At 38.9% G+C, this 21,452-nt stretch overlaps 1 protein-coding gene across 1 annotated transcript in view; it reads right to left on the reverse strand.

Annotated features, from left to right (window-relative positions):
• Window positions 1-21,452, reverse strand: part of CFAP54 (cilia and flagella associated protein 54) — a 382,051-nt gene that overhangs the window by 52,848 nt on the left and 307,751 nt on the right. The window contains exons 65-66 of the mRNA XM_030819793.1: window positions 10,548-10,654; window positions 4,537-4,675 (exon numbers count right to left, since the gene is read on the reverse strand). Coding sequence (XP_030675653.1) covers window positions 4,537-4,675; window positions 10,548-10,654 — 246 coding nt within the window. The remainder of the gene's footprint in view (window positions 1-4,536; window positions 4,676-10,547; window positions 10,655-21,452) is intronic.

Genomic DNA, 21,452 nt, shown 5'->3' on the forward strand with positions numbered 1-21,452 from the left:
CTCACAGTACTTTAATAGTTGGGATATACTCCCTATATATTAATTTTAATTGTCTTACAATCAGGCATTTCATAAATGTTTGCTGAACTAACCTTAGGTGACTTGGCAAACATATTTTAAACTTTTCATATCAGTATGCTATCATTCCAAATAAGGTGTATGCATCTTAAAATCAGGGTGGTTTGCATCTTCCATATGCTTTAGAACACCTGACAGGCTCTGAACACTCCCGTTAACTGTGAATGACAGATTAAAATAACTCAGCCATTCAGAGCCAGTGTTGTTCACTTTAGAAAAAAGGACACACAAGGTTTTCAAGCCAACAGTGATTGGAACACCTGTTCTGTAGCCCTCCCAATACATCTTAAATTAATATATGTGTTCTGAAGTTCTTGGCTTATTCTGGACCCTAGGGTTTTGGGGGGAAATACATAAAAGGGAGTGAAGAGGAAAACAAGATTCACTACCTTCCCCCCGTATCAATCAAGGACACATTTTCTTCACCCTTATATTCAATAACCCACCAACAATCTATACTGTTAATAGAAATAAATATATTACATTATGGAAGCTATGAAATCCTGTCCAATTCCAGACCAGAATTGATCTCTTTTAGAAGTGTCCTACTTAACTTCTAATTAGCTCCATGTGAAGGTTGTCATGACAACAAACTAGCAGATTTAGTCAACAGAATTTATTTGATACAATCCAGAATCGAGCTTTTTTTTTTTAATAAAGTACTCATTAGTATTGTGGAAAAAGAAAAATTTGTATGTAATTTCATTTCTCAACTTTCAAACGCTGTGAGCTAATTTGCTTGCCAATTCACCTAAACGAATATTAGTGTTCCTTCTGTCTGGTGACATTCTTCCATATATAGAACAGAGCCAGAAAATATCTAAAATGCCCCACGTTAAAGCTGAAGAAACACTTTCTAGGTTGGAGAATAAAACAAATTCAAAAACACAAAGAAGAACATCAAGAGTGAAAAGAGTTTGTTCTACTTGAGGGTTGACCCAGGCACACCCACCATTTCAGTTGGAACAGGAAAGCAAGCCATAAGCCTTTCTTAAGGCAAGGTAGGTCCTCCCTCTACTTATCTTCAGTAGATAAGTAGATAAGTAGATTCCTCCCTCTACTTATCTTCAGACACCACCATACCCTGGACCTCATTTATTTCTTATTTGTTTATATTTATAGTCAACCTCTTGACTCAGATGCTGGGCTCGTTTTGATGAATTTAATACCTACATCTGCCCACCAAGGATGTTTTGGTGACTCTCAGTCCACCCAAAGAGCCCGTCTCTCCATCTCAGAGCAGGATTTGAATGAAAAGATCATTTTGGAGTTGAGATGAAAATTAGCTCCAGGAAAAGCTAAGAGACGGACCTTCAGTAGTAAAGCTGAGTGGCAGAGGGTACAATCTAGAATCCTTACTCTGACAGATGCCCATTCTCCTGCCTCAGACAATCTAAGCTGAAAATGGGTTCAGAGGAAAATAATCATTTTCCAAATATGAACTATATAGTAGTGAATTTAGGGACGATTTCAGCAAAGAATATTCTAGACCATGGCTCAAAAATAGCAATATGGTAAATCTGGTATGTGGCTTAAAAATTGTCATTGTAGGTATTCTACAAAAGAAGTATAAAAATAGAGAGCTGAATTCTTTTTGGAAATAGACATGAAAGGGCAATCATGCACTTTATAAAATAAACCTATATCTACAGCTATAGCTATAAAACCTCCCAAGTTTGAGATAGTTTGAGCTATCTGATATATTGAGGGATTGATTATAAGCACTCAGTACATCATTAAGCATCATAATTCATGTTGCAACATTGGAGGACACCGAAATGGATGTTCAACCAAAATTCTAAGACATCTGCCCCATGATATACCCAGGCATAGAGCACAGAAGTCATAAATGCTGAAAAGTGGCATTTTGCAAAGGCTAACTGTACTTGCACAGTAGATTCTCTTACGGTTAGGCTTGCTGCTTTTACAATAATGAAAAATGCATTCATTCACTCTACTGATGAATTCAAACTCAAAATGCCAAGAAGTATCTTCTAAATATCAGGAAAGTTGCTGACTTCTACATTTTCACATAATGGAAGTGTATAGATGAGGTAAACAAGAAAACAAAGCCAAACCACTAATATTCTTTCAGAACTAAAAATATTTTGTTACTGACACCCAATTAGATATTCCTAGCATAAAATGATTTAAGTCAAAAAGATATACTAGACAAAAAATAAAGTGAAGATCCTAAAAGCAAGAGAGATGGGTAGAATTAAGTGCTTCCTCTGCTCTGATATCAGCAGAGTGAGGCAAGAGTCTGCATCTCTCATTGCTCTCATGAGACCATAAGCTCCTAAGGGCTCTCTCTGTGTCTTGCTCATCCCCGATTCCCATGCCATGGCAAGTAGGAGGCATGCAAAAGATGTTGAATGAAGAAATGATGAATAAACTTTGTTTTGTAGGCAAGAGTTGTGGAAAAGTGAGGCTGGGACCCAAGTAGCTGGGAACTCAACCCAAAAAGTGTCACAAGGAGGGCCCAGAAGCAGAGCTATGCAGCAGGCATGAGAGCATTCAGTCTTTAACTGGAACAGGAAGGTGGGAGGCTCCAGAGGAAAATGTGTTTGAGACATTATTTGATAAATATGAATACTTGAGTAAAAAAATCTATGGATGAACATATGAAAGTTCTGATGCAATGACTGAGAAAACATAAAAAGACAAGTCAAGAAAAATTCAAACACAAAAGAAAGGAAAATAACTATAGTGCACTACTTGACTCAGCTGTGAACATCATTTACAGGGTCATAACACTGAATATTGATTTAATTAAATTTTGTGAGGTAACAATATATAGAAGAGAAGGGAAAAGAAGAAGTTGGGGAGAAGTATAAGTGAGCTAAATCCATATATATCAGACAGGGAATCAATACATACTGTCTAAAATTGATACCTCCAGAAAAAACAATAATTTCTGGCTTTCAGCATGACTCATCATTTTGTCTGGCTTTCTGTCTTCCAAAATGGTGGCACGATTGTTGGCACAGCATATAAACTATTTGGCTAATGAACGAACTGTTAGTGGAAGTGATATGATGGAAGTTTCATGAGCCAGTGTGTAATGTGCCCCCTTCTTTCCCTCCTGTCACAGTGACTGGTGATGTTCCATGATGAATGCACCACCCACCTGGATGCTGGCATGAGTAGACATGAAGCAGGTCCCCAGCTGACTCACTCAGATTTGGAGGCTTTTCATTACCCCATCTTTCATGACTGATACTGAATATTATTTGTAGATGTGAAAGCAAATAACAAAAGCACCAGCTAAAAGTGGAAAGTGGTTGCCTCTACAGAGCAGAATTGTGGAGTGAGCAGAGGTTGGGCAGCAGATTGTCTTTTTTTGTTTTAAGCCATTTAGATCTATCTTTTAAACAGCTACAATAAGTACAGAATACATCTCTCAAGAAATTAAGTTACAGATGGTAATTTAAAGAACAGGTAATTAGGGGAGAACATATATTCCCTACCCTTCTCATTTCCATAAAGGGTAAGGAATTTCCATATCTCTCCCAAAGAAGGCAAGACACTTCCAGCTTCTTTCGGATTTACCCACAAAAGAGTAGAGTGACTTATCTCATCAGTGAGTTTGGGAAAAGCAACAGAGCATGCTAGGCTCAGCCCCTTCTGGGCTTTGTTTATACTTTTTGGAGGCACCCTACCTACAGAACTATAATTCTCTGCTCTCCATGCAGTAAGCTAGAGTGGGGCAGAAGGGAAATGGGGAAACCCTGTGGTTACACAGGTGTGCCAGATGACTGCATGACTAGGTGGGCAAGTCTGGCTATTCAAGGGTAAAATATTAATGTGCTCATTTGGCCATAGACCTAAAGCCAAGTTCACGAATCAGCTTTATCAGTAATGATGCTGACATTTTGGTCTCCATATAACTGTCTTCTGTGCCCCAGGAGAACTCAGAACTCAGGAGGGGACAGAAAACTCCCATCTCCTCCAAAACACAAACATCGGTCATCAGAAAAACAACTCAGCTGTGTGATCAGACTTAATAGCATACTACATAGATAATAGCCTTTTTTGTTAGAAAAATATATATAATATAAAAAGTCTGAAAAAATATGCTTATCTATATTTTCTAGTTTTTCTTCACATATTATTTGGGAAATAAAAGTGTTTAATAGACTTAGAGTGAAAAAAGATAAAAGGAATATTGCAAAGTCACAAAGCATTATTTCTTAGGATTCACAGCTATAGCTGAACGATTTATCTGGATTGGTTTGTGTTCATTCACCATCAAATTCTTGTAATTCGCATGCTTAGAAGACCTTCAGACCTTCAGAAGACACACTACATATGTGTCAAAAAGTTGAGTCATGTCTCGTACTCTGAATAAACTAGAGGCAGAAGAATTACAGAGTTTAAGTCCAGTTACATAGTTCTGCTTTGAGGATATAAAAGATAATCTATAGCAATGTCATTTTCCATTATTTAACAACTTACTTCCATTTCATTATCAACTGATTCCTCTTCCACTTCTATTTCATATATGTTTTCATTTGAGGTAATTTCAGGAGCTGCTGGCAATGATAGTTCAGCTATTTGAGCAAGATTAGATAACTTCTCATGAATTGAAATAATCCTGAAAATAACAAATATATATGAATTTTATTTGAAGAGTTAAGAAAGGTATTTATGGCCAGGTGCAGTGGCTCATGCCTGTAATCCCAGCACTTTGGGAGGCCAAGGCAGGCGGATCACGAGGTCAGGAGATCGAGACCATCCTGGCTAACATGGTGAAACCCCGACTCTACTAAAAATACAAAAAATTAGCCAGGTGTGGTGGTGGGCGCCTGTAGTCCCAGCTACTCGGGAGGCTGAGGCAGGAGAATGGCGTGAACCTGGGAGGCAGAGCTTGCAGTGAGTGGAGATTGCGCCACTGCACTCCAGCCTGGGCGACAGAGCGAGACAAAAAAAAAAAAAAAAAGAAGAAAGGTATTTATTTGCAGAATCAATAGCTTGTATAAAGTAAGCCCTCAGTTATTTAATGATTAGATTTCTGATATGGCCAGGCATCATTCATTCAGTAATTCCCTTTATTCAAGAAACATGAGGAAAGAGACACAGTCTTAACTTTCATTATGTTTATGGTCTTGTTATATATACAGATAAAAATATAATTAGAAATTGCAAAAGCACAATAAAAAAGGCACACATCTAAAATATTGCTGAAGATGAAAATAAAGAAAATAATTATCTATGTGGTGAAACAAAATCTAGGCAATAACAAAAGATTTACTCCTATGGAAGTCTTAGTCATGCTCTGACTATCCAGTTGACCTGCAGGTAAGAATTATGACAAGTTAGCAACGACTCTAAAAGGTCAGTCAAAGGACCCATAACAATTCAGTGTATTGCATGTGTGTTGGGAATGGGAGTGAAGAGGGTGGAAGAAGGGAGGTAGGGAGAAGAATCAAGAAAAATGGAAAAGTAAAAGCCAAAGGAGGGCACTAGCAATGATGCTGAAGACAGGGTTCACACACCAGTTAACAGTGATGCCCTGAAGGCAGAGCGGACCAGGGGAGTGGAGGCAGAAGGCGGAAAGGCTTACAGTTGAAGAAGGCAACCAGCCACCTGCATGGCCCCGGTGACTCCACACTACAGGAACAATACATATGTGCATACATGTGTTTACCTATGTGTGTGCACATGCATGTCTCCATTCAAGGAAGGAAGAAAATTTTATGCAAAAGAAGCAAATGATCCCAAAAACAAACTGACATCAGAAACATAGGCAAAAATGTCAATTTTCCAATTTTCCACAGCATCCTCATCTGCAGTATTGTGCGATACTTGATTATACTAATGACAGCTCTCAGCAATAAAAAGTTAAAAATGTAATTACATATAAGAGGTTTTGAATTTATATAGCATGCCTTAGAAACTTTTCTGTTAAAAAGGCAACAGTTAAATGCAAAGATTTGTTGTAAAAGTTTACTTGAAAAACTTACCCATTAAAAAATGGGTCTTCCTATACACCAATAATAGACAAGCAGAGAGCCAAATCATGAGTGAGCTCCCATTCACAAATGCTACAAAGAGAATAAAATATCTAGGAACACAGATTTCAAGGGATGTGAAGGACCTCTTCAAGGAGAACTACAAACCACTGCTCAAGGAAATAAGAGAGGACACAAATAAATGGAAAAACTTTCCATGATCATGGATAGGAAGAATCAATATCGTGAAAATAGCCATACTGCCCAAAGTAATTTATAGATTCAATGCTATTCCCATCAAGCTACCATTGACTTTCTTCACAGAATTAGAAAAAAACTACTTTAAATTTCATATGGAACCAAAAAAGAGCCTGTACAAACAAGACAATCCTAAGCTAAAAGAACAAAGCTGGAGGCATCATGCTACCTGACTTCAAACTGTACTACAAGGCTACAGTAACCCAAACAGCATGGTACTGGTACCAAAACAGCTATATAGACCAATAGAACAGAACAGAGAACCCAGAAATAACACCACACATCTACAACCATTTGATCTTCAACAAACCTGACAAAAACAATGGGGAAAGGATTCCCTGTGTAATAAATGGTGTTGGGAAAACTGGCTAGCCATATGCAGAAAACTGAAACTGGACCCCTTCCTTACACCTTATACAAAAATTAACTCAAGATGGATTAAAGACTTAAATGTAAAACCTAAAACCATAAAAACCCTAGAAGAAAACCTAGGAAATACCATTCAGGACACAGGCATGGGCAAAGACTTTGTGCCTAAAGTACAAAAAGCAATTGCAACAAAAGCCAAAATTGATAAATAGAATCTAATTAAACTAAAGAGTTTCTGCACAGCAAAAGAAACTACAGGCAACCTAAAGAGTGAACAGGCAACCTACGGAACGGGAGAAAATTTTTGCAATCTATCCATTGGACAAAGGTCTGATATCCAGAATCTACAAAGAACTTAAAAAAATTTACAAGAAAAAAAAAAAACCCCATCAAAGAGTGGGCGAAGGATATAAAAGACACTTCTCAAAAAAAGACATTTAGGCAGCCAACAAACATATGAAAAAAAGCTTGTCATCACTGGTCATTAGAGAAATGCAAATCAAAACCACAATGAGATACCATCTCACACCAGTTAGAATGGCAATCATTAAATAGTCAAGAAACAACAGATGCTGGAGAGGATGTGGAGAAATAGGAACACTTTTACACTGTTGGTGGGAGTGTAAATTAGTTCAACCATTATGGAAGACAGTGTGGCAATTCCTCAAGGATGTAGAACCAGAAATACCATTTGACCCAGCAATCCCATTACTGGGTATATACCTGAAGGACTATAACTCATTCTACTATAAAGAAATATGCACACATATGTTTACTGCAGCACTATTTACAATAGCAAAGACTTGGAATCAACCCAAATGCCCGTCAATGATAGACTGGATAAAGAAAAAAATGGCACATATACACCATGGAATACTATTCAGCCATAAAAAAGAACGAGTTCCTGTCCTCTGCAAGGAAACCATCATCCTCAGCAAACTAACACAGGAACAGAAAACCAAACCCTGCACGTTCTCACTCATAAGTGGGAGTTGAACAATGAGAACACATGGACACAGGGAGGGGAACATCACACACTAGGGCCTGTCAGTGGGTTGGGGACAAGGGGATGGAGAGCATTAGGACAAATACCTAATACATGTGGGGCTTAAAACCTAGATGATGGGTTGATAGGTGTAGCAAACTGCCATGGTACATGTATACCCATGTAACAAACCTGTATGTTCTGCACATGTATCCCAGAACTTAAAGTAAAACTTAAAAAACAAAAGGGTCATCTCCAATAATGCTGGAAAAGGTGCCTGATACATTGGAGAGAAAAGATGAGGAGGCGAAAGACTTGGTGAGTCATGCTTGGTTCCTTCAAACTCTAGCCATGAAACCTTAGACTACTCACTTAACCTCTCTGACCCTAAGGTTCCTTCTACTGTAAGACTGGAATAAGAAAATCCACTTCATCCAATTCATAAGGCTTTTGTAAGGATGAAATGACATAAGTATGTATGTTCTTAACCACAAAGAACCACATGAAGGAAAGACAGTATTCTAAAATGCCATTCTTTTACTCTAATACCCAGAGAAAGAAGTCTTATTTGTCTTCCACAAATAGCATAGCTTTCCTTTATAATACTTGGGATTCTAGGAAGGATAAACCGTTCTTTGACATTTGGGTTGCAGATTGTAAATGAGTGTCCAGAACTTCACTGCCTGTGCTGGCAGAGTAAATGGCCCCATCTAGCTCCACAAAGGGCAATCTGGGACTGGGCAAAGCAGGCTGGGTCCTCATGCAAAGAGCAACATCAGATGACCTGAGTCTTGGCGTGAGGCCTGGACCCCATGACTGCACCTGCCTACATCTTGCTCCCTCCCTTTGTGCTCTGGCATGCATTTGCCCCTCACTTCCCTGTCCTCCCACGTACTTCTTCATTTCTGTCCTCCAAGTCAATGCCTGCTCTAGCTTTTTTAAACCTTGGCACCACAAACAAGCATCTACCATTCTGTCTGGGCTCCCCACAGCCTCTGCTCTCATTTACTGACTCCTGGGCACTCTCTCCCAGAGTCTGCCATGGCCTGGAGGGCAGAACCCAGTTGTGAGTAGAAACATGGATGACTGGAGGTTTAAAGGCAGGGACAGTAGGCAGGGAACTTGATCTTGGTCACAACAGCACAATTTAGATAGAACTACACAGAAGGCTTTATGTCTGTTCATTGAGAACACTATTGTTTCCTTTGTTGCTGTAAAAAAATGCAAAGAATTAAAATATACTTTTTCTTATGAAAACTTAACTAGGAGATGAGGAAGTGAATGATAAAAGGAGTATTTCCCAATTTGCAGGTTATCCAAGTTTCTTCTTCTCTGGCCTATTTTTTCTGACCTGTTTTACTCCTACTTTGCCTTCCAAAGGATGATCAGGACCAATTTCCCATGTACTAATCCTGAGCCTCATAAGAAGACAAGGAATGCCACCCAGGATGAGAGAAATAGTTTATTTTCACAGTGCCACCAAAGGACAAGGAGATAAAAAATTGTTGGGCATGGTCCTCTGTGATGGCCTCAGTGGCTGGGGCTTGTCACTAATTTTAGTAACCCTACTATTGATCAGAAGTACACCAAAATTCAAAACTTTCTGGAATAAAAAAAGCAGCTTATCAGTTTGATGACTTTCTACTTTATAGAAATTATAATCATTTTCATCATGTGGGGCTGGAAAAAATCTACATTTCTGGATTTACAAAGCAAGTGCAGAATTACCTGATTTTGTTGCTTAGCTATGCTGGTCTATAGCCTGTACCTAAGTTTTTGACCATTTCACTTGGAAAAGAAGAAAGGAAAGGGAAAGGAAAAGGAAAAGAAGGAAGAAAATAAATTGACTGAATGAAAATATAGAGGATAGGAGTGGAGGGAAGGAAGGGAAGAACAGGAGAGAAGAGGATAAAAGAAGAAAAGAAAGAAAAGAAGGAACAAATAAATTGACTGAATAATTGAAAATATGCCCAGCTCTTGAAACAGCCTTTGTCTCTTTCATGGTGATGCCAAGAAGTCATTCAAAATGAAAATTATGGAACATAAACAAGACTCTCAAAGGAAGGACAGAGAAGCACTAATTCTCTGTTTACCAAGCCATTGATGGAACAGGCGTTAAGTGGTTAAGCTTTTCAAAGCATGTTCACACACTATCTTGGTCCTGACAATAACCCTGAAAGGCAGGCAGAGCAGTTATGATCATTTCCATCTACAATGGAGGAAATGGAGGCTAAGGTCAGAAGGGCAATAAACAATGGAGTCAAAAATAAACTAAGTAATAAATTAAAAAACAACAACAAGGAAATTTGTAAAGTGAAACAGGAAGAGAGAAACGAGGCATGAGCAAAAAGTTAAGAGATATGACCTGTTTGATGGAGAGGGAGGAAAACAACCTAGATGAAGCAGATACTTCTGATTGGGCACAGAGGGAAAGGTGGGCCAAGGGAGGTAGTGGAGTTTGGGCTTAATTTTGAAACTCCATACAAAGCCACATTAAATTATTTTTTAACCACACTGAAACTACAGGCAAAATATAGTACAGACAACATCCTTGTGCTCTCTGTAATCTCTATGAAGCATGTATGAACTGTTCCTTCGGCAACCCTCAGTACTATTATTAGTATTATTCCCATTTTACTGATAAGGAAACTGAAGTACAGAGGTTACATAAACTGCCCAAGGTTGTGAAGGTAATAAGGGGCACAACTGGTATTTGAATGAAGCAGGCAGGATTCAGAGTTCATGCTCTTAACCACTGCAATATAATATTCCTCTAAACAAAAGGAAGATTCTTCTAGAAGTGCCTTTTAGCAGGTCTCCTATGCTACACCTTGCCAATTACTGAGTCTATTCTCACGCGAAACAACAACAAAGACAATTAGAGTTGTGGAATTTTTACTTGCCTATTCAGTGGAATCCATAAAGAGCCAACACGTATACTATTATAAGTGGAATGTCTAACATCTGAAATCTTCAGAGGCTTCAAATTATATGCATACAACAATAAAACCTATAAGAAAAATAAAAGGGGTATAAAATGTGACATCAAAATTAGAGTTTACCTCAAAAAATACAGCATTAGTTCACAAAATATATCACTGTACTTTAAAAAGTATTTGTTTAGAAGAGAAAAATTGGGTTTTCAATTCACCCAAAAGAGAAATGATGTGAATCAGAATTGTACAAAGGTTGTAGGATGAAAATAAATACCATTTGGTAACAATATGATATTATTTTTGAGGAGTGACATTTTGTATTGCAACTAAGTTTATATTTAAGCTTTTGAAGGCCCTCTACAGTAAGTATTAAGCATACACCTGGTAAATAGCCAACTTTGTTCCTTGTTACTTCTCAACGTGTACCATTCCCATAAGTGGGCATAGTCATTTCTGAGTTCACTTATGCGGTTCCCTTCCTCTTCTCTCCATTCATCCAATCCACACACAGCCTTCTAGCCACCACAGCTAAGATGAAACGTCCCTTGATGATTCATGCTCTAGTAATTTCCCCGTTGTTTGGATTCTGACAATTCTTAGAGTCAGTTGCATATGTTATAGCACCTACTTAGTTATGGATTTGTAGCATTTGAGAGTCACAGAACCTTAGAGATAATCTGGTCTAATTCCCTCATTATAAGAAAGCTATTGTCCAGAGCTGCCAACCAAAACCGAGTAATTAGGCATATTGAGGCTCAGAGAACAGAGCCCCAAAGTAACAAAGGACATTAGAAGGCCTTAGAAACTACCTCAGAACGAAGACCTTTTAACCCAGCACAGGTAGGGGCTCTCTCAGGAGGTTCCCGTATCTGCCTGAGAAAACTTCTTCCAAAAGAAGTACAATAGTCTTGAAGCTCCCTTTCTAGGAATTTCATTAAATAACCAAGAAAGATTAAGCATCAGGGAGGAGAAAAGACTAAAAGTCATCACCATGCCCACACAGAGTTTTTGTCTATTCTTCTGAGGGCAGCTTGGAGAGATTGCCTGGGAGACTTTATCTGCATAATCAGACAACCTTTGTTTGCAGCATTGTGCTACCCCTCTTCTTCCCATAACTTCCCACAAGCTATTGTCTGTTCTTGGTCCCATTCAAACAGATCATTTAGAAACTATGGTCTGCACTTTGGGTCCATTCAGTTCCGTAAAAATCATTGATGATTCCTCAAAATTGCCCATATCCCCAACTTCCTCTCCCTAAAGGAAGAAACCTGAAGAAGGGTATATAAGCTTCTGAATCTCTCTGGGTAATTGGGTAATGATTCTTTTGTTATTTTCCTGTGCTTATACACATTACTAAATTTGTATGCTTTTTCTCCTGTTAAGCTATCTATTGTCAGTATTATTTTGGTAGATTTTAGACCCAAATCTTTAGAAGAGGAGGAAAATACTCTCTTCACCCCTAAAGGCACATGCCTTTACCTCTGCTTCCTCACAAAGTAAACTAAGATATGAGTAAAGGTATTTTTAAAAGGCATAAGTACACAAGCACAGGAAGAACACAAGAGGAGATGAAGCAGACAAAAGATGTTAGCAACACTATGAAGGACAGAAAGCACCTGGAAGAACAAAGCTGACTCAGCAGAGAGGAAAGGCTGTGTCCTAAGTATTTTCCGAGGGGTTGCCAACAACAAGCATGACTGAGAACCCTGAGAAGCTCAGGAACTGGAGGCTCAGGTACCTTTAAAGGCAGGAGTAGGTGCTACTGCAAACAGGGAGTAACATTAGACAACCTCCCTTTCATCTGGGTGGGTACAACCTGGAGACTCCTCCTTTCCCTTGCCTCCTCTCTCCTGGCTGAACTTCTATTTTGCTCTCTGCTCATGTTAAATCAGAGAGGATCTATGCTGAGGGACGTTAGGTACAGGGCTCAGGTGCTTTACTAAAAACATTGGAATTAAGTGAAAGTCTGTATTCTGAATGAGAGACATCCCGCTACCCCACAACAGCCCCTTCTCAGAATGTAGTAAATTAGGCAGGAGTCTAAGAGAATCATCTTTGGGGAAACTGATATGTCAAAGAGAAAAGACCTACAGGTACTGAAATTTCATCATCCTGCAGTGAAACTACTGGCTCCTTCTGCAGTTACCCTATAATGAGGCCCACAAATCAATGTCTAACTAAATATGCTTTTTAGTGCTTCACTTCAAACATAAATGGACAGTCAAGAGTCACTAGACAGGAAATGAAAGGCAAAAACTAAAACTAACAGAAGGGAAATTGCAGAATAAGATATAAGACAAAGATCAGGAGAAAACTCCCATGAAACCATAATTAATATCCTCAGATAGAAGAAAGACAATATTGCATCTGTGAAACAAGAACAGGATACTATCAAAATGGGACAATCAGAGAACAAGGAAGACCACTTAAAAATAAAAATATGATCAAAACAACTAAATAATCAATAAAAGATTCAAAATATAAAGTTGATTCCATCTCCCCAAAAGTGAAACCTAAATTTAAAAACATAGATAATAGGGGAAAAAATGAGAAAAGTAAACACTTAATCCAATTGGTTCAATATCTGAATAATAGAAATTCCAAAAGGTACTAAGATAATCAGAGGGAGGAAATTATTAAATAAAAAAAGTCCATGAACTGAAGAATATTACTTTTCATTTTGAAAGGGCCATCCTAAATATCCAGCACAACAGATGAAAGACTCACACCAATGCGCATCATGGAATTTCAGTACATACGGGACAGAGGAAAGACTCTGAGAGCTAGCAGAGTCACAAATAAAGAACTAGGAATCAGAATGGGATCAGACTTCTCAACAGCAATGCAAGATTGCCAGAGACAGTGGAATAATGCCCCTCACATTTTCAGGGAAAATAACTGTCAGCCTAGAATTTTATGCCAAGAAAACAATGAATTAAGCATTAAAATAAAGATATTTTGTTAGACATTCAAGGTCTTTTTACCTCCGGGGTAATCTCAGTTAGTTTGCTGCAACCCTGTTAGCATATAAGAGGAATGTAGTCATGGTACTGGCCCTTGGCCAAACCTGAATAAAATGTGTTAACTAGTAATTAATGCAGTCCTGTTCTAGGGTCTGAAACACACCAGGGAGCAGCCTGTAACATCTGGTCTGCATTTTGTATAGAAAATGTGCATACTGATGATTGGCAGCTGGATCTATTATCTTCACTTCTATTATTGAGTCTGGGCCCACATGTGTTTTTGACTACATAAACAGAGATATAAAAGGCTCCTCCTCAGATAAGAGAGCAGCTTATGCCATATTTTGGTGGTTTATAATCCATAAATGAACTGTGTCACAATATGCCATATTTTGGTGGTTTATAATCCATAAATGAACTGTGTCCTATGCGACTGAGACTCTGAAAGCTGTCCCTGGATATCTTGAGTCTCTCGAATGATTACCTGTGCTTTCTTTAGCCTTCCATGCCTTATCCTTTCCTTGTGAAGTCTCATGAGTACTCTGAAAAATTAGAACCTCTACTACACCCTTTTTCAGGAAGCTGGAAGATGTGTTCATCTGACACAAGAGAGCAACTCAAGACAGAAACAAGAGACCCAGGGAACCCAATTTAGAGAGAGGGGAAGGAATTTGTGGTAGGGTGACGAATAGGACTCTTAAGATAATAGTTGAGCCATAAGAGCAACCAGTGCAGAGCATGTCTCTGAAGAAGAAAAACAATGGAACTGAAAGATATGCTGATGAGTTTGACCAAATGGAGAAGACTGTATAGTTCTTTGAAAGTTTGGGAAGAATTAAGAGATTCTTCCCAAACTTTCAATAAGGCAAAAGACTGACTCTAAGTTAAAGATAAGGCAACTTTTTTCTTCAGGAAAGAAGAAGGCAGAAATAAAGGAAGCAGTAACCTATTTGGCTCAGCCATGAATGATACTACATAGTCATAATGCAAACACAGACTATGGGCAAGTCAACATTCATGCCTCTGGCTTCCTCATTTGTGAAATGGAGATGTGGAATCCCCATTCCATGAATCAGTGGTTTGAGGACTCAATGAGTCCATGTGAAGTGCTTAGAGCAATAATAATGCTCTAAGGCATTATTTTCACTCATGATCACTCCTGGCTCCTTACCCTTCCTTGGTGCCTCATTCTTCTTATTCTCTTAGACCTACTGCTAATCCCAAGATGACTTCCCATCGATCTCCCAGCCAGTCCTTGCCGAATCCACTAATCCTTAGTTCTATTCCCAGCTTGTCTTCAGTCTTCAAGAGACAAGTTTCACCCTATATCACCTTCATACTTGAGGGGGAATTCAGGAGGAGAAATACACTCATGACGGAACTTTCAATGCTCCCTTACTCATTTCAGCAAAGACTAGTTTTTCAATGGCAAATTAGTGATATCGTTTTGAAAAACACTGAGGACTATTGTATTTAAAATGTGTCTTATGTTTAGAATCCCTTATAGCCCAGGAATAAGTGAAAGAAGAGCTCTCTTGTCCTAGATGGAGTTGATTGCCTGACTTCCTCATCTTTGTATCTTAATCACCTAACAAAATACCTGGCATATGGCATGTACTCAATAAATGTTTTATTAATTAGTAAGCAGCTAAATTATATGTGTTTGTAAAGAAATCAACAGTAGTGATGAGAGGAGTTTGGTTCTCATTCCTATTTTTGTCACTAATAAGTTGCGGCATTGGTCAAGTCACTTTACCCACATGGGACCTTGCTTCCTCATCTGTAATACGTGAGCATTGAACAGATGTTCTCTTAGTTTCTTTTCAGTTCTGAACTTTGCCTTGGGTGGTACCAAGCAAAGCCAGAGAAGGTTTCCAATGAAACCTACTATAGGATGCAGCAATGGAGAATCATCATTAGAATTGTAAGCTGCATTAGTAGTAATGGCACAGACCAGTGCTTCTCAAACTTGAATGTGCATAATAATACTTGGGACGTACTATTAGAATGCATATTCTGACTCAGTGGGTCTGAATTGAAAGTCTGCATTTCTAATGAGCTTCGAGGGGATGCTAGTGCTGCTGCTTCTCAGCCACACTTTGAGTCGCAACAGCCATTTCAAATGTCAGTCCCTATCTCCCTTACACAGCTTTTGCCTTCCCAAGCTCCCTGAAGCTGGATGTTATTTTGGGTCCCATCTGAAGGATCAGGCTCTAGCTAATCACATGGTCAACCAGGCCCAAAATCCAGAGCACCTCAAAGGGAATCCCTGGGCCTTGGCATGATCCCTGAGTTACAGCACTCCCAACATCTAAGTTGATCATTGGGCTTCTGCTTTTATTATGACTTGGTAGTTTTCCCAGGAACCCTAACTCTTCCTTCAGTATCCTGCTAGGACTGAGCTTGTCTTAAATGCACAGCTTGTTTGTTTGGGAACCTGAAACAGAGTCTAGCTTTAATTTAGGGGTATAAAGTCTTCCAGAAAAGAGTACTAGGTCCACATCTCTTGTTTGTAGACTGGCCGGATTCCTGCACTAAATAAACATACCTCCAAATACCGTTACAGTTCCATTCAAGTTTGTGTTTTTACTTGGCAGAGTCTTGCGCTTCAATGCTGTGCTTGCTCAGACTTCCTGCACTTGATCAACCTTATCCATCTGAGTCTTCTATGGCCTTTGAATATCTTGCCTTGGACTGTCCAACTGCACTCAGTAAAACAGCCTTTGTTTTTTGCTTTTTTCCAACTTTATTTTTATGTTGTTATCATATGTGTGTGTGTGTATATATATGTGTATATATATCTGCATATGTATATATGTGTGTGTGTGTGCACACACACACACATATATTTGGATAGTGACAAAGTCTTGGCTTTTAAAGTACTCATCACCTGAATACTGAACATTGTACCCAATAGGTAATTTTTCAACCCTCACCCATCTCCCACCCTCCCACTCTTTGTAGTTTCCAATGTCTGTTATTCCACTCTGCATGTCCATGTTTACTCATTGTTTAGCTTCCGATTCTAAGTGAGAACATGTGGTATTTGGCTGAGTTATTTTAGTTAGGATAATGGCCTCCAGTTACATCCATGTTACTACAAAAGACATGATTCATTATTTTTTATGGCTGAGTAGTTCTTTATCCAGTCCTCTATTGATGGACACATAAGTTGATTCCATATATTTGCTATTGTAAATAGTGATGCAATAAACATACACGTGCAGGTATCTTTTTGATATAATAATTTGTTTCCCTTTGGATATACACCCAGTCATAGAACTGCTGAATCCAATGGTGGTTCAATTTTTAGTTACCTGAGAAATCTCTCCACTTTTTTCCATAAAGATTGTACTGATTTACATTCCCACCAGCAGTGTTATAAAAGTATTCCATCTTCTCCACATTCTTGCCAATATCTGTTGTTTTTATGACTTTTTAATAATAGTCATTCTGACTGGTGTAAGATGATATCTTATTGTCATTTTAATATTCATTTCTCTGATGATTAGTGATGTTGAGCACTTTTTTACATGTTTGTTGAAAACTTGTATATTTTCTCTTGAAAAATATATGTTCATGTTTTTAGTCCACTTTTTAATGGTTTTTTTTCTTGTTGAGCTGCTTGATTTCCTTGTAGATTCTAGATATTAGATCTTTGTTAGATAGATAGTTTGCAATTTTGTCCCATGCTGCAAGTTGTATGTTTACTCTCTTGACTATTTCCTTTGCTGTGTAGCTTTTTAGTTTAATTAAGTCCCATTTGTCTATTTTTTGCTGTTGTTGCATTTGATTTTGAGGACTTGGTCATAAATGTTTTGCCTAGGCCAATGTCCAGGAGAATTTTTTAGGTTTTCTTGTTGGATTTTTTTTAATAGTTTCAGGTCTTATGTTTAGGTTATTAATCCATCTTAAGTTTTGTGTCTGGTGAGATGTATGGGTCTGGTTTCATTCTTCTGCAAATGGCTATCCAATTTTCCCGGCACCATTTATTAAATAGGGTGTCCTTTCCTCAGTGTATATTTTTGTTGACTTTGTCAAAGACCAGTTGGTTAAAGGTATATGGTTTTACCTCTGGGCTCTCTAGTCTTTTCATTGATAGCATAATTTGAAGTGAGGTAATGTGATGCCTCCAGCTTTGTTCTTTAGGCTTAGAATTGCTTTGGCTATTCCAGCTCTTTTTTTGTTCCATATGAATTTTAGGATTGTTTTTTCTAATTATCTGTGAAAAATGTTGAACCTGTAGATTGCTTTGGGTAGTATGGTCATTTTAATAATATTGATGCTCCCAAACCATGAAGATGGAATGTTTTTCCATGTTTGTGTCATGTACACTTTCTTTCATCAGTGTTTTGCAGCTCTCTTTTTAGAGATCTTTCATGTCCTTGGTTAAATATATTCCTAGGTATTGTTTTATTAGTTATTACGACTGTGACTGCCTTCTTGATTTGGTCCTCGGCTAGATCATTATTGGTATATAGAAATGCTACTGATTTCTGTATGTTAATTTTGTATACTGAAGCTTTACAAAATTCATCTATCAAACTAAGAGGTTTTTTCATGAAGACTTTAGGATTTTTTAGTTACAAGATCAGCAAACAGAAGTGATTTGACTTCCTCTTTTACAATTTGTATGTCTTTAATATTTTTCTCTTGCCTGATAGCTGTGGTGAAAACTTCCAGTACTATCTTAAGAATGGTGAAAATGGGCACCCTTGCCTTGTTCCAGCTTTCAGAAAAAATGTTTTCAACTTTTCCCCTTTCAGTCTGACTGACTGTAGGTTTGTCTTAATTATGTCTTCATCACGTTGAGGTGCATTCTTTTATGCCTAATTTGAAGATTTTTATAACAAATTTTAATAAAATTATTAAATTATAATAAAATTTATAATGCTAAATTTTATCAAATGCTTTTTCTGCATCTGTTGAGATGATCATATGGTTTTGTCTTTATGCGATGTATCACATTTATTGATTTCCATACATTGACTTATCATTGCATCATTGGGATAAATCCCACTTGATTATGGTGTATTATCTTTTTGGTGTGCTATTGGATTTGATTTGCTAGTATTTGGTTGAGGATTCTTGCATCAATATTCCTCAGGATATTGGTCTGTAGTTTTCTTTTTCTGTTATGTCCTTGTCTGGTTTTGGTATCAGGGCAATACTGGCCTTATAGGATGAGTTAGGAAGAATTTCTTCTTACTCAGTTTTTTGGAATAGTTTTAGGAGTATTGGTATTAGCTCTTCTCTGTATGTTTGGTAGAATTTGGCTATGAATCCATCTAATCCTGGGTTTTTTTATTGATGCTTGGAGACTTCTTTTTATTACTAATTCAGTCTTGCTACTTATTATTGGCCTGTTCATGACTTTTATTTCTTCTTCCTTCAATTTCAGGAGATTTTATGTTTCCAGGATTTTATCCTTTTCCATTAGGTTTTCTAGTTTGTGGCATACAGTTGTTCATAATAGTCTCTGGTCATCTTTTGTATTTCTGTAATATCAGTCATAATGTTGTGTCCGAAATTGGTGGGTTCTTGGTCTCACTGACTTCAAAAATGAAGCCGCGGACCCTCCTGGTGAGTGTGATAGTTCTTAAAGATGGTGTGTCCGGAGTTTGCTCCTTCTGGTGGGTTTGTGGTCTCGCTGACTTCATGAGTGAAGCTGCAGACCTTCACCGTGAGTGTTACAGCTCTTAAAGGCAGGGCGTCTGGAGTTGCTTGTTCCTTCCAGTGGGTTCGTGGTCTCGCTGGCCTCAGGAGTGAAGCTGCAGACCTTCGCAGTGAGTGTTACAGTTCATAAAGGTAGCGCATCTGGAATTGTTCGCGCCTCTCGCCTGGAGTTATTCTTCCCTCCTGGTGGGTTCGTGGTCTCGCTGGCTTCAGGAGTGAAGCCGCAGACCTTTGTGGTGAGTGTTACAGCTCTTAAAGGCAGTGAGGACCCAAAGAGTGAGCAGCAGCAAAATTTATTGCAAAAAGCGAAAGAACAAAGCTTCCGCGGCATGGAAGGGGACCCAAGCAAGTTGCTGCTGCTGGCTCAGGCCACCTGCTTTTATTCCCTTATCTGGCCCCACCCACATTCTGCTGATTGGTCCGTTTTACAGAGAGCTGATTGGTCTGTTTTGACAGAGTGCTGATTGGTGTGTCTACAATCCCTGAGCTAGACACAGAGTGCTGATTGGTGCATTTACAATCCTCTAGGTAGACATAAAAGTTCTCCAAGTCCCCACCAGGTTAGCTAGATACAGAGTGCTGACTGGTGCATCCACAAACCCCGAGCTAGACACAGAGTGCTGATTGGTGCATATACAATCCTCCAGCTAGACATAAAAGTTCTCCAAGTCCCCACCCCACTCGGGAGCTCAGTGGGCTTCACCTAGTGGATCCCGCGCTGAGGCTGCAGGTGGATCTGCCTGCCAGTCTCGTGCTGTGTTCCTGCACTCCTCAGCCCTTGGGCAGTGGATGGGACCAGGTGCAGCAGAGCGGGGGGTGGCACCCGTAGAGGAGGCTCCAGCCATGGGGGAGCCCACAGCGTGGGTAGGGGGGCAGCTCAGGCATGGCGGGCTGCAAGTCCTGAGCCCTGCCCTGCAGGGAGACAGCTGAGGCCCGGCAAGAATACGAGCGCCATGTGTGGGGGCCGGCAGTGCTGGGGGACCTGGCAAACCCTCTGCAGCTGCTGGCCTGGGTGCTAAGCCCCTCACTGCCCAGGGCCAGCGCTGCTCCGGGTGCAGGCTGGCTGAGCCTGCGCCCACGCCCACCTGGAACTTGCGCTGGTCTGCAAGCGCCAGTTCCTGCTCCCACCTCTCCCTCCACACCTCCCCGCAAGCAGAGGTAGCTGGCTCCAGCCTCAGCCAGCCCAGAGAGGGGCTCCCACAGTGCAGCGGCAGGCTGAAGGGCTCCTCAAGTGTGGCCAGAGTGGACACTGAGGACAAGGAGGTGCTGAGAGCCAGCGAGGGCTGCTAGCACGTTGTCACCTCTCAATGTCTCTTTTTAAAATTTGATTGTGTTTATTCAGTTCTTCTATTTTCTTAGTCTAGCTAGTGCCTTGTCAATTTTGTTTATCTTTTCAAAAAACCAACTTTTCATTTTGTTGATCCTTTGTATTGTTTTTTAGTCTCTATATCATTTAGTTCTGTTCCAAGCTTTGTTACTTGTTTTCTTCTGCTAACTATGGGTTTGGTTTGTTCTTGTTTTTCTAGTTCCTTGAAGTGTAACATTAAGTTGTTAATTCGTGACTTTTTTACCTTTTTGATGCAGGCATTTAATGCTATGAACTTCCCTCTTAGCACTGCTTTTGCTATATCCCACAGGATTTTTTCGTTTTTATGTTGTTTTCATTTCCATTCATTTCAAAAAATTTTTAATTTCCATCTTAATTTCTTCATTGATCTAGTAATCATTCAAGAACATGCTGTTTAATTTCCATGTGTTTGTATGATTTTGGAGCTCCTCTTAGTATTGATTTCTAGCTTTATTCCATTGTAGTCTGATAAAATCTTTGATATCATTTTCATTAAAAAATCTGTTAAAACTTTTTTTATGGTCTAATAGTTGGTCTATCTTGGAGAATGTTCCATGCACCAGTGAAAATAAATATTCTGTAGTTGTTGGGTAAAATATTCTGTAAATCTCAGCCAAATGAATTTTGTATAAAGTCCAACATTTATTTGTTAATTCTCTATCTTGATGATCTATCTAGTGCTATTAGTGGAATGTTAAAGTTGTCCACTATTATTGTATTGCTGTCTATCTCTTTCTTTAGGTTTAGTAATATTAGTTTTGTGAATTTGTGTACTCTGATGTTGTGTGCATATGTATTTCAGACTGTTATATCCTCTTGCTGAATGTATCCCTTTATCATTATATAATGATCTTCTTTGTCTTCTATTATTGTTTTTTATTTAAA

This window comes from Nomascus leucogenys, chromosome 10 (genome assembly GCF_006542625.1).
Source record: "Nomascus leucogenys isolate Asia chromosome 10, Asia_NLE_v1, whole genome shotgun sequence".
NCBI lineage: Eukaryota > Metazoa > Chordata > Mammalia > Primates > Hylobatidae > Nomascus > Nomascus leucogenys.